We start from the raw sequence: 14,181 nt of genomic DNA, 5'->3' as shown, positions 1-14,181 counted from the left end.
GTGTCCACTCACCCACGACCTCCAGTCTGGCCGAAGCATACTTGATGCCGCTGGGGTTGCAAGCGCAGATTGTGTATTTGCCGCTGTCCTTCCTTTGGATGTTCTTGATTTGAACAACGCTGTCGTTGCCCTCAGTGAGGATCTCCACGCGGTCTTTGTCAGGTTTGCCATCGTCCTTGGTCCAGGAGATGAATGGGTAGGGTTTACCTGTGACTGTAGCAGGTAAATGGAGTGTCTCTCCTGCTCTGATAATCATGCCAGCCTTGAAGGCCAGGTCCATTTCAATCAGCGGCATCTCTGTGGAGGGCGACCAAGGAAAGAAGGAAATGTTTTAAAAAAAAGATTTGAGTTTTCGTTTGACAATGAGTTTGACAACATTTGACCTAATTAAACTGCATTTTCAGTTTTCTTTCTTCGTTTTGTTTTCAGCTGACCTGCAGGATTCTTGACGATCACAGCCTCTGTGAATCCTGGTGTTCCCTCTCCAGCAGAGTTGCAGGCCATGACTCTGACCACGTACTTGGCTCCCTCACGGACTCCGTAGACAGTGAAGGCCCGCTTCTTCTGCAGAATCTCTGTAGATCTGGACCACTCCTTGCTACCAACCATGGACTGAAGAACACCACAGAATAAAGGAACATTAATCCGGACTGAAATGCAGTTTAAGGTCTTGAGTTGAGAACGTTTGATTAAACAACTCTGAACCTGCAGCCACAGCGAGGCTGGAAGCTAAAAGCAAATGAGTAAAGCTGAATGTGACTTGATGGTCTGACCTTTTCCACGTGGTATCCCAGGATCTCTGCTCCACCGTTGTCGAGAGGTGGGTCCCACTCTACATCAATGGAGGTGGCAGAGGTCTCCGCCACTCGGGCAATTGGAGGTCCAGGAGGTACTACAGTGTCCAAAAACACACACAATGTTACTTTTGATACAGACAGAAGTATCCTGTTCATGATTATTATGATGCTTCCTCATGTTTGGTCCTCAAACAACCAAACACAGACGGTTTAGAACAGGTTACGTACGGATCGGAGCCTTTGCTGTCTTGGGTTCAGAGGGTGCGCTGTACTTTCCGGGTCCGGCCAGGTTTTCAGCCGCCACCTTGAAGATGTACGTCATCCCTTCCACCAGACCCTCAACTTCCAGCTCAGGGCTGGCGACGAGGTTTCTAAAGACAAGACATTCAAGAGGAAGACATTTTTGGTCAAACGGTATTTCCCCACAGATCCACTTTCTCATGAGTCTCGGTATAAATTCAGGTTCTTTCAGCATGTTTCCTCACCTGTTGACACGTGCCCAGTGCGTGCTGATGATGTCACGGCGGTCCACCCAGTATCCCAGGATCGGGCTGCCGTTGTCATTTGGCTCATTCCAGGTGACGAGCATGCTCTCTGCTGTCGTGCAATCAGCCTCTGGCTTTTCCGGAGCATCGGGAACGTCTGAGGAGGTCGAAGGGGCGGGACAGCAGAAACAAACGGAGTGAGACTCGGAGAGAATAACCAACATAAATCAAGCTGAAGTGAACGTGAACAAGAGTAATAATAAATAACGCCTTACCGAAAGGATTCTTGGCGATGAGTGGTTTAGAGACGCAGTGTGGACCGGCGCCGTACTTGTTCTCGGCCACGACCCTGAAGAGGTACTCCTTCTTCTCGAGCAGCTTGGGCACCAGGTAGCGGCATCCTCTCAGCGTGGATGTGACGAGGCTCCAGCCGATCTCCAGCTTAGAGTTGTCCTTCTTCTCCAGGGTGTAGTTGAGGATCTCGCTGCCACCGTCGTCCAGAGGAGGATCCCACTTGCAAATCACAGAGTTCTTCCTCACCTCCTCAAATCTGAAGTTCACAGGAGGCCCGGGGGTATCTGCGGACAGACGAAACCATCATGGACCGTCTAAAAACTACAGTATTACAGCAACTATTTTGTATTTATATCATATATCATACGTGTGCAGCTGATATTTTAACTATACATGTAGTATTAAATGACACAAAACACCTAAGTTTTGTGAAATGTTATGTTTAAATAGGCAAATGAGGCAATATCTATCTATTAAACAGAAACCGACAAAGTGAAGTAAATTAAATATTTTCTTTCCACCAATCTGGAAGAAGATGTGATGAGGATGATAAATAATACTCAAAACTCATAAGTACCGTATTTTCCGCACTTTAAGTTCCGCCTAAAAACCTTCAAATGTCTAAAAAGCCGACAGTGCTCCTTATAATCCGGTGCTCCTTATATATGGACCAATATTGAGCCACAACAGGTCTCCAACTACGGTGAGCAGCCGCAGACTCTATTTTCCCCCGTAGAAGAAGTAACGCGCGGTGCATGTTGAGATATACAACTGTGTGAAGCGTGCCGTTTCATTTCCATGTGTGTGTTTGTGTAAAGAGCCCAAAATGGCTCCTGTTAAGAGACACGCTTACGACGCAGAGTTTCAACTCAAGGCCATTAGTCACGCAGTAGAACACGGGAATAGAGCAGCAGCCAGAGAGTTGAACATGAACCAATCAATGGTGCTGAAGTGGAGGAATCAACAAGACGACCTCCCCTGACTGTTTTGTTGACGTTCCCTTTAGCGCAGCTCCATCTAATGGATGCAGAACGTAACCCCAGCCTCCACTGTAGCGTCTGTTCTATGCGCCTTATAGTGCGGAAAATACGGTAGCGTCTGAAAAAATACCAACCAGATGCCAAAAATAATAGAATTAATTCTCACCGAGCACGTTGACCTCGCAGGTTGCCGAGCAGATGCCGTGGTCGTTCTCCACCTTTACCATGTAGATGCCGTGGTCGCCGCGGTACGAGTCCTTGATGAGGGCAGTGGACACGCCCCTGGTTTTGTTGTCGATGGTCAGACGTTCGTTTATCGTCGGGTAGTCTGTCTCCTCCACCTCCGGCTCTGCTGCCACCTCCTCCTTCTTCTCCTCCTCCTTCTTCTCTTCTCCTTCCTTCACTTCTTCCTCCTTCTTCTCATCCACTTTCTTCACCTCCTCCTCCTTCTTCTCCACCTTCTTCTTCAGGGGTTTCTCGGGCCTCTTGCGGAGCGCCTCTGGCCGGATCACCTCGTTGTTCCAGTACCAGGTGATCTGAGGGTACGGAGCTCCAGAGATGTTGGCGTTCAGGCAGATCTCAACGCCTCGCTTTACGCTGAGACCGGACTGCAGGCTGCCGCTCAGGAACACCTTGGGGGCGTCTGAGAGAGGACATTAAGAAAAGGTTTGGATGTAAATCTTGACAGCGGCTCTGACCATAGATCTAAACAACATTTGCTTGTTGTAGCAACAGCGTGAACAGGGATTGGCAAAGCTTCTATCAGCAGCTTTACACCCTACTGTGTGTCCTGCTGCCTTCTAATGTTGTTTATTGCTTTTATTTTGTCTTTAAAGTTAAACAAAAATATCAGAATTGCCTCCAAAATCTGTAAACATGATCACGCTTTATAAGATTTAACCTTAAAAGAAAGGGAAATATACGAAGTTTGCCTCTTTTTGCAGAGAAATTGTAGCGATATTAATCTACAGTCTGTTAAAGTAGGATGTTTCAACCATTAGCACGTTAGCTAGCTCAATGCCAGACGGTGAGACTGTAAATCTTACCGATGGCGGCCGCGGCCTTGGCGAACGGCGTGTTGCGCGACGGCTCGCTGACACCGGCAGCGTTTTCGGCTCTGACTCTGAAGGTGTAGCTCTTGCCCTCGTTCAGCCCTCTGACGGTGTATGACACGACGGGCACCAGGAAGTCGTTGCACCTCTCCCACTTGTCCTGACCCTTCTGCTGCTTCTCCAGGACGTAGCCCATGATTTTGGAGCCGCCGTCGTACATGGGAGGCTTCCAGGTCAGAGTGATGGTGCTGGATGTGGGGTTGTGGGTCTCCACGTCCACCGGTGGGTCGGGAATGTCTGGGGTGAGACAAAATAAACACGCACTCATCAGAGGAACGTACTGCAACGCAATGAAGTATTTCAACAGGTTAATTTAAGGGAAAATCCAATTTTCAGGAAAGATGAAATGTCTGTTTTTCTTACGTTTCTGGTCTTCTGCGATGACGGGGTTGCGGAGCTCGATGAACTCTCCTCCTCCGATCTTGTTGACGGCCTGCACTCTGAAATAGTACTCTCCGTTGGGGATGAGGTCTTTGACGTTCCAGGTCATCTTGTTCTCTCCGGACATCATGTTGACGTACGTCCTCCTGCCGGCCTCCCGCCGCTGCACAAGCAAACAAAAGATCAGTTCAAGTATTTCCTCTCATTGAAAACCGTCATTGAAATGAAATCACGCCGCCATCTCTACCTGCATGACGTAGTGAACGATCGGGCTGCCGCCGTCGTAGTCTGGAGGATCCCAGGACACTTTGCAGGAGCTCTTTGTGATCTCAGAGGCCACAATCTCCTTACATGGACCGGGAAGACCTGAAGACATGGAGACGTGTTAACACTTAACCCTGCAGACTGATGTCTATGTGACAATGTGAAGACTGCACGTGTGTGATTCAGTACCGATGACTTTGACGTTGATGGTGCCGCTGGCGGCTCCCAGTTTGTTCTCCAGAGTCACTTTGTACTGTCCGGCATCCGGGTGGAGGCTGCTGTCGATCTCCAGGTGACAGGAAGTATACTCCTTCCTGTTTGGACACAAACAACCCCATCAGTCACTGCTGTTCAGGCCGACAACGAACACAAGACCACGAAAGACTCACACAGATACAGGAACTTAGTTAATGCACCTTTATAAAAGTGACCTTCATAATCCGATCATGTTCGGACGTGTTAGTAACGTTACTTTTATTTCTCGTCCTAAATTAGGCTCCAGACACACAAACAAGCAGTCCGGAGCAGATGAACCGTCGCACTGACCTGAAGTTGAGGCGGTCGTCAGCCTTCATTTCCTTGCCGTCTTTGTGCCAGGTGATTCTGGGCGCCGGGACAGCTCTGAAGGGAACAGGGATGTGCAGCTTCTCAGTTTCCACAACGACCAGGTCCAGAGTCTGGAAGCCCAGCGTTGGGTTACCTGGAAACACGTAAAAAACAAATTCATGATTTACAGAACTCTGCAAAGGAAACGTTAGTCTTTAAACACCGGTGGACGCTCTTACAGTCGGACTCTTTGGCGAAGACGTTCTCGGAGATGTCGGACGGCTCGCTGATTCCGACAGAGTTGATGGCCCTCACTCTCAGGATGTACTCCTTCTCGGGGACCAAGCCCTCCTCCACGCGGTACTTCAGCTCCTTCACTGGACGGGAGTTGACCCTCATCCACTTCTCTGTCCCGGCAGCACACATCTCAATGTGGTAGCCGGTGATGGGGCAGCCGCCATCTCTCTGCGGTGGCTTCCAGGCGATGGACAGGAAGTCCCGACTGGCTCCGGTCACGTGCAGTTCGACGGGCGGCGATGGGACGCCTTGCGGGGAAAAACAGATGGGTTTAGACTTATTTTTTACACTTTTCTATGTTTGGTTAAAATAAGCCGTTCCTCATTACTGGACTAACCTGTTGGATCCTCAATGGTGAGGAGCTCGGTGGGTTCACTGGGGTGACCGATGCCGGCCTCGTTCTCGGCGCAGACCTGGAACTGAACATCAGTTCCCTCGATGACGTCTGTAACTCTGTACTTACAGTCGGGACCCGACGTCTTCCCGCATTTCGTCCAGCGAGTTCCCAGCTTCTCCTTCTTCTCAAGGGAATACCTGGAGGGAGGAGTCACGCAAAGGTCAACACACCTTCGTACTGTGACGCCACCACTGCGGAGTGTACCCTTCACTTCTTAGTCTGAGTTTTTAAACATGCAGCATTAGATAATAAAGTATTCACACCATTGTTTTCAGCATTAAAACATAAACCTGAGGAATGTCAGAGCATAAAAGAAGCTGTATGTAAAGTGCTACATGAGGGTTTGACGAGTTGTTTGGTACTTTCTCTGACATTTATTTAACACTATAAGCACTGGGGCGTGGACTGGTCGCTGGAGAGGTGCCAGTTCATCTCCTGGGCACTGCCGAGGTGCTGTTGAGCAACCCCCCAACTGCTCGGGGCGCTGGTCACTGGCAGCCCCCTTGCTCTAACATCTCTCCATTAGTTGCATGTATATAGGTCCTGTCTGTGCATGTGTGTGTATTTCAGGCCTGTGTGTGTGTAACATGAAAAAATAGAGAGAAAATTGAATTTCTCCATTGCGGGACGAATAAAGGAATTCTTCTTCTTCTTCTTAAAAAAGCTATTATGAAGCATAGAGAGTATATACAGAGGCTGAAAGTCCTCGCCGCAGCCGAATGGGTTCGACTGCGTCCTGCTGCCCTTTGCTGCATGTCGCACCCTCCCTCTCCCTCGTCCTGTACGGTCAAATAAAGACTCGAAAGGCCTAAAAAATGTATCTTATTTGAAAAACTGACAAATATCTTGAGACTACAAGAGACACAACTGGATTTTTAGGGAAAACTAAATACACAAGACTAAAAAACAGAGACATTACTACAGTTACACATTAATCCATCATCAGACTGGCTGTAAAAAATATAAAATGGCAATGAACTATAAAGGAAAAAAGAGAAAACCTACTTGAGGATGGGTCTGCCACCATCGTTTTTAGGTGCCTCCCAGTCCAGGTCCACGTATCTCTTGGTCACAGCATAGACAGTGAGGGCGTACGGCGGCCCAGGAGTAGCTGAAACAAAGACAAATATTATAATCTCAGCCTCTCCAGAGTGAAAGCACCTCTACAAGACTTAAACGTCTCTCTGACTTACTGAAAGTGTCTTTGGCCAGCACAGAGTCCTCCAGCTCGCAGAAGGGTCCGACGCCAACAGCATTCTCCGCGGCGACACGGAACACGTAGAGCGATCCGTCGTTGAGCGGCGTCACTGTGTACTTCAGTTCCTTGACTGTGGTGTCGACGGCCTGCCAGCCTTTACGCCTGGCGTCGCGCTTCTCCACCACATAGTTGGTGATGCGCGAGCCTCCGTCGCGCTCGGGGGCCGACCACTTTAAGTCGGCGCTGTTCCTGCAGATGTTGACGACCTCCAGCCAGCGAGGAGCCGATGGAGGGTCTGAGGAGAGGAAAAGAAAGAGGAAGAGAGGACTTTTACTTCATTCTCAACCTTGACTTTATTTCTAAAAAGACGACTTTACTGTCAACATTTCCATTTTATTTTCTACTTTATCTCTTCATTCATCATTTATTCTTTATTTTGTTTTTATTCTAGACATTTTGAATTTATTGTTGAAATGCAAAAATAATAATCCTGCCTTAAGACTCTTCTGTAGCCTGGCATGTCTTTCTAGAGCGTGAGTTTTCCAAAGATCTTTTCTAGAGTTTCTGTTGGAAATGCTCTGGAGCGACAGTTTGCTATTGTGTTAGGTCTGTTTATTAAGTATTAAGTTCAGTTCAGTTTATTTTCAGACATTTCAGACAAAGACATTTCATGACAAACACAAAAAAAATGTATAAGGTCTGAAAAAAGGGAATAGGCAGAAGCTAAAGCTGATAACGCCGACCCTTTAAAACACATAAACGTAGGTCGCTGCTTCACACGGGTCAGAAAGGAAATGTCTAATAATTAATGTATTGCTGCTGTCAACATGTGTTTGAATAATGTTCCTCTAGAGAACAGATTTAAAGTAAATTAATGTTCTGCAGTCTTTTAAATCTAAGGCCAAATCATCCAAACATTCACTCCAACTACAGAAACACATGTTTGTTCTAACACTGGGGTTTTTTAGCACGTCTCGCCCTCTCACGGGTACTTTCCCTTTCCTGACATAGGTTCTGGATCAGAATGGGGAATTGATTATTCTTTATTTTAAACATAAACTGTGCCATTCAAAAGTAAACCAAGTCCTTGAATTTCAAGGCTTTCTTTCGGATGAAAAGTGTATTTGTGTGTTCCCTATATCCAGCTTTATTTATAAGTCGCATTGCCCTTTTTTGGATCAAACTGATTGGTTTGGTGTTAGTTAGGTCTGTTTATTAAGTATTAAGCTACAGCATCGGTCTTTCTTACTGAGTCTTTCTTTGCAGAGCACTGGGTCGCTGGGCTCGCTGGGTTCACTCGCTCCGGCCACATTAACGGCCCGCACCCTGAACGAGTACTCCTGCTTCTCCATCAGGCCCTTCAGGAAGTGCTCCAGAGTGGGGATGTTTTCAGCCACGTGGATCCAGTCCATGGTACCGCTCTTCAACATCTCAATGATGTAACCGTCGATCTTTGCTCCGCCGTCGTGCTCTGGTTTGGTCCACATCAGGAAGCAGGAAGTCTTGGCTACGTCCTTCACCGTGGGTTTACCGGGAGGCCAGGGAGGATCTGGAAGAGTCACAGCACGATGTTTTTAAATGCTGGGACATCATTTTAGAGGCTCATACTCAACTAAAGTGAGAAGGTAAATGTACCGATAGGATCTTTGATCAGGATCTGATCTGTCTCCTTGCTGGGTTTTCCAGTTCCAGCCAGATTCTCAGCCAGGACTCTGAACTTGTACTTCTTCCTGGTGGGAAGACCTTTGACTCTGCAGAGGAAAACACATCACATCAAGACACTAAAGTCCAAAAAAGAAGCACCGTGTCAAACTCCTTTCAGACAGTTAAAGCAGGTAAACTCACCTGTAGTTGGTGTCTTTGATGGGCAGCTTGTTGCATCTGATCCACTTGTCGTGGTCAGGTTCGTATCTCTCCACCCAGTATCCGGTGATTGGGCTTCCACCATCCTCATCGGGCTCGTACCATGCCAGGGTCACAGAGTCCTTGGCGATGTCTGAAGCCTCCAGCTTGTAGGGAGCTCCAGGAGTGTCTGAGAACAAAAAACAGAAGGATGAGTGTAACCTGACTTGAACAGGCAACAATTGGAGCAAAGCCGATTAGAAATAGAAGAAGTGAACTACCGAAGGGGTATCTGGCGATGATGGGGGCATGTTCAGCCGGTGGGCCAACACCAAACTGGTTCTCAGCGAAGGCTCTGAAGATGTACTCCTTGAACTTGGTCAGGCCCACTGCTTTGTAGGTGGTCAGCTTAACGGTGGAGGACAGCCGGTGCCAGATCTCGCTGTCGGTGGCCCTGCGCTCGACGATGTAGTTGGTGACTCTGGAGCCTCCGTCGTCACGTGGAGGGTTCCAGGCCAGGAAGCAGGACTCGTTGGTGATCTCGGAGATGTCGAAGGCAGCCGGAGGACCGGGCTTATCTGTGTGAGGGAAGGTAAAATCATTAAATTAACCAGAAACTCAAAAAGTGGAAACCTTTTTAATCCTTTTTTGCCGTTAGTCTCACCGAGAATGTTGACGTCAACAGTGGCAGTGGCGCGGCCGCTGCTGTTGGTGGCCTCGATAATGTAGGTTGAGGTGTCGTCTCTCTTGGTCTTGGTGATGGTGACGGTGGAGTGTCCCGGCTTTGTGTCGATGGACACCCTGTCGTCTGGTTTGAGGACCAGGTCGGCCTTGGTCCATTTCACCCGAGGCTCGGGCTTACCCGTCACCTCGGCGGGGAGTTCGATCTTGCTGCCGGCCTTTGCGGTCAAACCGGCCAGCAGCTTGGCGTCCAGCTGGATCTCTGGAGGCACTGCATGGACAATAAAGAAGTTAGAAGTTAACAGGAAGATTGGGGGAGATGCAACTATCAACCTTATCTGCTGGGTCACATATTTGTTTCTTTTAAATCTCTACAAAAACATCTTTGCCTAACATCCGTGTGTATTTCCCAGCATGCCAGTGTGTGGTGTATAACTCCCCCTGGTGTTCATAGTTGGCAATCAAGTTTGAATTTGAAGCAGTTTAGCTTCAGTTCCTCCATTCCAAGAAAATTTAGACTGAGCTTTTTTGTAAAATGATGCAGAATATATTTAAAAAGAAGAAAAACCATCCTACAGATTAGGTTTAGCTTCAGGTCTCTAACAGAAAGACTCTAACAGTTCTGGGTACCTTTGGGATCAACGGCCTGGATCTCGTCTGTGGCCTTGCAGGGCCGGCTGGCTCCAAGCTTGTTCAGGGCTCGGACTCTGTAGGCGTACCACTGACCCTCGATCAGACCTGTCACCTGGCACTTCAGGTCAGGCAACATGTCCCCACAGGACTCCCACTTATCACTTCCTCTCTGGCAGCGCTCTACGTTGTAGCCTCGGATGCCGGTGCCGCCATCGTACTTCGGCGGCTCCCAGGTCAAGAAGATGCCGCTGGCCGACTTGTCTCTCCACCTCAGGTTCTCTGGAGGGTCGGGGATGGCTGGAGGGAAACACAACAGAGGGGTTAGAAAGTTCCTGTGGACTCTTAAAGCTAAACATCACAGTACAAGTTAAACTCATGTGATTAAGAATGAGCTAAATGTTTACTTTCCACAGCTGACTAAACTAACACCAATATAAATATATATAAATACGACACTTTTCAGACAATTTAGCACTTTTAAGACGAAACATTTGAAATATTACTTAATTTGGGACATTGTAATCCGACTCACTGGCGGGAGAGGAGACGTTGACAGGCTCGTCGATGTACGCCGGCTCTCCTGGTCCACACTTGTTGCAGGCGGTGACTCTGAACAAATACTCCTTTCCTTCAATCACGTCTGTTACTGTGAACTCCTGATCCTGGATACCTCCGCACACCTGAGAGAGAGTGTGAAATTATAATCGGACATCTGGTCAAAGAGTTCCTTATCATTGCTTCATCACTCATCTTCCATGAGAAGGACAAGAAATGTAATCTTCAGTTGATGAAGCTACTTCAAACTGTGAAAATCAGATTTTGATACCTTGACCCAGGTCTTGCGGGACACGTCCCGTTTCTCCACCTGGTAGCCGGTCAGAGGACTTCCTCCGTCGTGCTCTGGAGCCTCCCAGCTCAGGTGGACGTGCTGCCGGGTCACCTCCAGGACCTTGAAGTCCTTTGGAGCGCTGGGCGCCGCTGGAGGACACAAACAGAATCACAATGATACCAAAATTTAAACAAAAAATACAATTTTGCACTGGAAAGTTAGTAAACTGCTTCAGATCAACAGAAAGGAGAAAAGCTTTTGACGACGTACCGATGACGTTGACTTCGATGTCTCCAGAGATCGACATGACGTCGTTCTCCAGCTGCAGGGTGTAGGTGCCTTTGTCGGGGCGGACGCTCGGCGTGACGATCAGCTCTGTGAACGTGGCTCTGGTCGTCATTGTGACGCGTTCGTCAGCGGTGGTCAGCTCCTTCTCTCCGCAGGTCCACTTGGCGACGGGAATCGGGTATCCGGTGATGGGGACTCTGATGGTGAGAGGCTGAGGGACGATCACCTCCAGGCCGTCTTTGAAAGCGCTCAGATCAAAGGATGGACCGACTGGAGGGGAAACAGAAAGACATGATGGGAATGCTACTACATGTGAAGTGTCTGAACTGCCAAATAACAATAACAATAACAATAATAACAAAACACATTAAAGATATTGTCTGTCTTACCGTGTGTGTCGTCGGCCAGCAGAGGTCCGATGATGTTTGACGGTTCAGAGACTCCGGCAGCGTTTTCAGCAAACACTTTGTAGTTGTACTTCTTTCCGTACTTCAGACCAGAAACCTGAAGTCAAAAGTTACAATGTTAAAATAAAATACAATAAAAGCTCAACTGGAGGCTTTTTATATATATATAAAGCAGACACCAGAAGACTTTGGAGGGCTTTCACTGTGAAGGGCGAGCCACTGGAGGGCCCTGACCGTCAAATTAAGAGTCGATTGAGGACTTTTACTGGCAATAATTGGGGATTTTTTTTACTGGGAAATCAACCTGGAGTGCTTTTACTTAGTATGTAAATGGCTTCTACTGTGCAAAGCTGCACATGATACACAAGTATTTGATTAGATGAAATGCTGACTCATGAAATGTTTTGACTCATGAAACTTTTAAAAAGAAGAGAAACTGCAAATCCATCTGTACCTTGTAGAAGAGGTCGGGGCAGAGGCGGGCGTTGCAGCGGAGCCACTTGTCGGTGCCTTCCTCGCAGCGTTCGATGATGTATCCGGTGATCATGCTGCCTCCATTGCTCAGAGGAGTCTCCCAGGTAAGATTCACTGAGTTCTTGTTCTGGTCATGCCAGACCAGGTTCAGAGGGGGACTGGGACGCTCTGAAGGGGATGGACACAAATATTACAGTCACGATGTTGGGGATGCAGGTTTAAGTTCCACTCTAACATTGTTTTCTGTCTGTTTAAGTGGTTGGTTTTACTTTGGTCAACAACTTAATATAATAAGTCATAAGTTTATTACTGATTTGTAAAGTGTGATGGATCCAAACGTACCGATGGGATCCATGATCTTGACGGGCCGTGAAGCGTTGCTGGGCTTGCCCTCGCCGGCTTTGTTCTGAGCTTTGACTCTGAAGATGTACTCTTTGTTCTCGATGACGTCATTAATGATGGCGCTGAGCTCATCAGCTTTGGTGATCTGGACGGGTGACCACTTCACCGCCGTCCTGTCACGCAGCTCGATGATGTAAGAGGTGATGGGAGAGCCGCCGTCTGACTCGGGAGGCTCCCAGGAGACGGTGCAGCCGAACTTGGAGACGTTTCCCACGGTCACGTTCAGAGGAGCCTCGGGAACGTCTAGAAATAATCATTAACAGAGAACAAAACTGTAAACAGACAGCAACGTTTTGGTAATTTGTTCACCAAGTATCATTCATGTAAAGGGGCGGTATTGCTGGAACTGCCTTGGATTGGTGCCCCCATCCAAAGCCAAATTTGGTGTGCCCCAAGGATCAGTTCTTGGACCACTTCTGTTTTGTTTTTTAGTCCTTTTTTCACATATACAAACTATTCAAACTCTCTCAAATCTGCTCAGAATTTAGAATTAACTAAAATTTTAGAGCAAATCCTGAATATAAGAAGACGACAGATACATTTGGATGTTTGGCGTTCTTACCGAACTTGTTCTTGGCCTGTACGGGTTTGTCGGTCTCTACATTGGGTCCGCTGCCGACCCTGTTTCGGGCGCAGACTCTGAAGAAGTACATGGAGTCCTTGTGGAGGCCGGTCACTGTGTACTCTGGACTCTCAGCGTGGTCGGTGGCCAGCGTCCAGGTCTTGCGCTTTACGTCACGTCTCTCCACCACGTAGGCAATGACCTTGCTGCCGCCATCACTCTCGGGCTCCTCCCACGCCAGGCTGACCTCGCCATCGGCGGTGTCGATCACCTGCAAGTTCTTCACGGGTCCAGGGACGTCTAGAAAAAGAAAGGATGAAGTTAGTTCTTGGTAATGTTTTCTGCTACTTAACCTGCTTTTACTCTTTTTTTATCTAGAGATGCCGTAAAGGCTACATGACAGTTTTAGCTTTGTTCTTCTGTGATCAGACAACTCACCGATGACCTCCAGATTGATGAAGGCTTCTCCCTCTCCGTGTTTGTTCTTGATGATGATCTTGTAGCGGCCCTCGTCGGTCTTCATGGGGTCCTTCAGCCGGTACTCTGTGCGGTCGGCGGATGTGTGGATGTTGTCTTTGGGCAGACTCAAGTTGTTGTACAGCCAGTCGGCCTTGGCTTGTGGGTAGGCGCTGTATGGGACGGCCATTACGATGGGCTTCCTGGCGTCTGTCACGTAGTCCTGGTCTGTGGTCTTTATCTGAGGCACAGCTGGAGGAGGAGGAAGAAGGAGACGCTGTCAGAGAAAGTGGGAAACAGCCGGACGCTGTCATCCTGTTTTAAGTCTTCACTCATTAAACTTTTTAATCACTGTTAGGCTTTTCACACTTCCTCAGCCTCGGGGTTGACCTGAGCCTGTACCTCCTTTACCTCTCAAATATAAATCAATAAACAAACAAAATAATTCTTCAAAGTCCAGTTAACATCTTCAGACTCTGGATTGGACGGTACATTTGCACCACAGTGACAGAGGTGGTTGCTTTGAGCTCTTACCTGCAAGCTCCAGCTTGGCCTTTGCATCTTTGTCCTTGACGATGATCCGGTACTCTCCCTGATCTCGAGGTCTGATCTCACAGACCTGCAGTCTGTGGATTTTACCCTCGCTCACCATCTGGAATTTATCCCCCTGGACAACCGTCATGTTGTTCCTCAACCACTTCACCTCCACTCTGTCCTTGTTGAGCTCCACCTCGAACAAGACGTCCGAGCCTGGAGGTTCGAACACGTCCTGTGGCGGTCTGATGATCTCCACTGGGGTCTCTGCGTCAAAAATAGATTTGTGAGGAGGTCAATCAGAGCAAACGGAGAGCGGGAT

General features: G+C 48.2%; 1 protein-coding gene across 1 annotated transcript in view; it reads right to left on the bottom strand.

Moving 5' to 3' along the window:
* Nucleotides 1-14,181, bottom strand: part of ttn.2 (titin, tandem duplicate 2) — a 225,914-nt gene that overhangs the window by 75,841 nt on the left and 135,892 nt on the right. The window contains exons 123-153 of the mRNA XM_083921112.1: nt 13,860-14,126; nt 13,308-13,577; nt 12,870-13,169; nt 12,248-12,550; nt 11,886-12,073; nt 11,414-11,528; nt 11,007-11,294; nt 10,734-10,885; nt 10,440-10,587; nt 9,905-10,204; nt 9,258-9,545; nt 8,875-9,171; nt 8,597-8,783; nt 8,387-8,502; nt 8,001-8,300; nt 6,747-7,046; nt 6,559-6,664; nt 5,494-5,690; nt 5,099-5,404; nt 4,860-5,013; nt 4,503-4,627; nt 4,297-4,415; nt 4,032-4,212; nt 3,603-3,905; nt 2,723-3,199; nt 1,558-1,860; nt 1,283-1,439; nt 1,026-1,168; nt 774-892; nt 435-612; nt 13-297 (exon numbers count right to left, since the gene is read on the bottom strand). Of these exons, the coding sequence (XP_083777238.1) occupies nt 13-297; nt 435-612; nt 774-892; nt 1,026-1,168; nt 1,283-1,439; nt 1,558-1,860; nt 2,723-3,199; nt 3,603-3,905; nt 4,032-4,212; nt 4,297-4,415; nt 4,503-4,627; nt 4,860-5,013; nt 5,099-5,404; nt 5,494-5,690; nt 6,559-6,664; nt 6,747-7,046; nt 8,001-8,300; nt 8,387-8,502; nt 8,597-8,783; nt 8,875-9,171; nt 9,258-9,545; nt 9,905-10,204; nt 10,440-10,587; nt 10,734-10,885; nt 11,007-11,294; nt 11,414-11,528; nt 11,886-12,073; nt 12,248-12,550; nt 12,870-13,169; nt 13,308-13,577; nt 13,860-14,126 (6,972 nt within the window). The remainder of the gene's footprint in view (nt 1-12; nt 298-434; nt 613-773; nt 893-1,025; nt 1,169-1,282; nt 1,440-1,557; nt 1,861-2,722; nt 3,200-3,602; nt 3,906-4,031; nt 4,213-4,296; nt 4,416-4,502; nt 4,628-4,859; nt 5,014-5,098; nt 5,405-5,493; nt 5,691-6,558; nt 6,665-6,746; nt 7,047-8,000; nt 8,301-8,386; nt 8,503-8,596; nt 8,784-8,874; nt 9,172-9,257; nt 9,546-9,904; nt 10,205-10,439; nt 10,588-10,733; nt 10,886-11,006; nt 11,295-11,413; nt 11,529-11,885; nt 12,074-12,247; nt 12,551-12,869; nt 13,170-13,307; nt 13,578-13,859; nt 14,127-14,181) is intronic.

Source organism: Echiichthys vipera, assembly GCF_963691815.1.
Source record: "Echiichthys vipera genome assembly, chromosome: 10".
NCBI classification, from domain to species: Eukaryota; Metazoa; Chordata; class Actinopteri; order Perciformes; family Trachinidae; genus Echiichthys; species Echiichthys vipera.
Note: the sequence above shows the minus strand (reverse complement) of the source record. Positions and strands in the feature narration are given on the sequence as shown.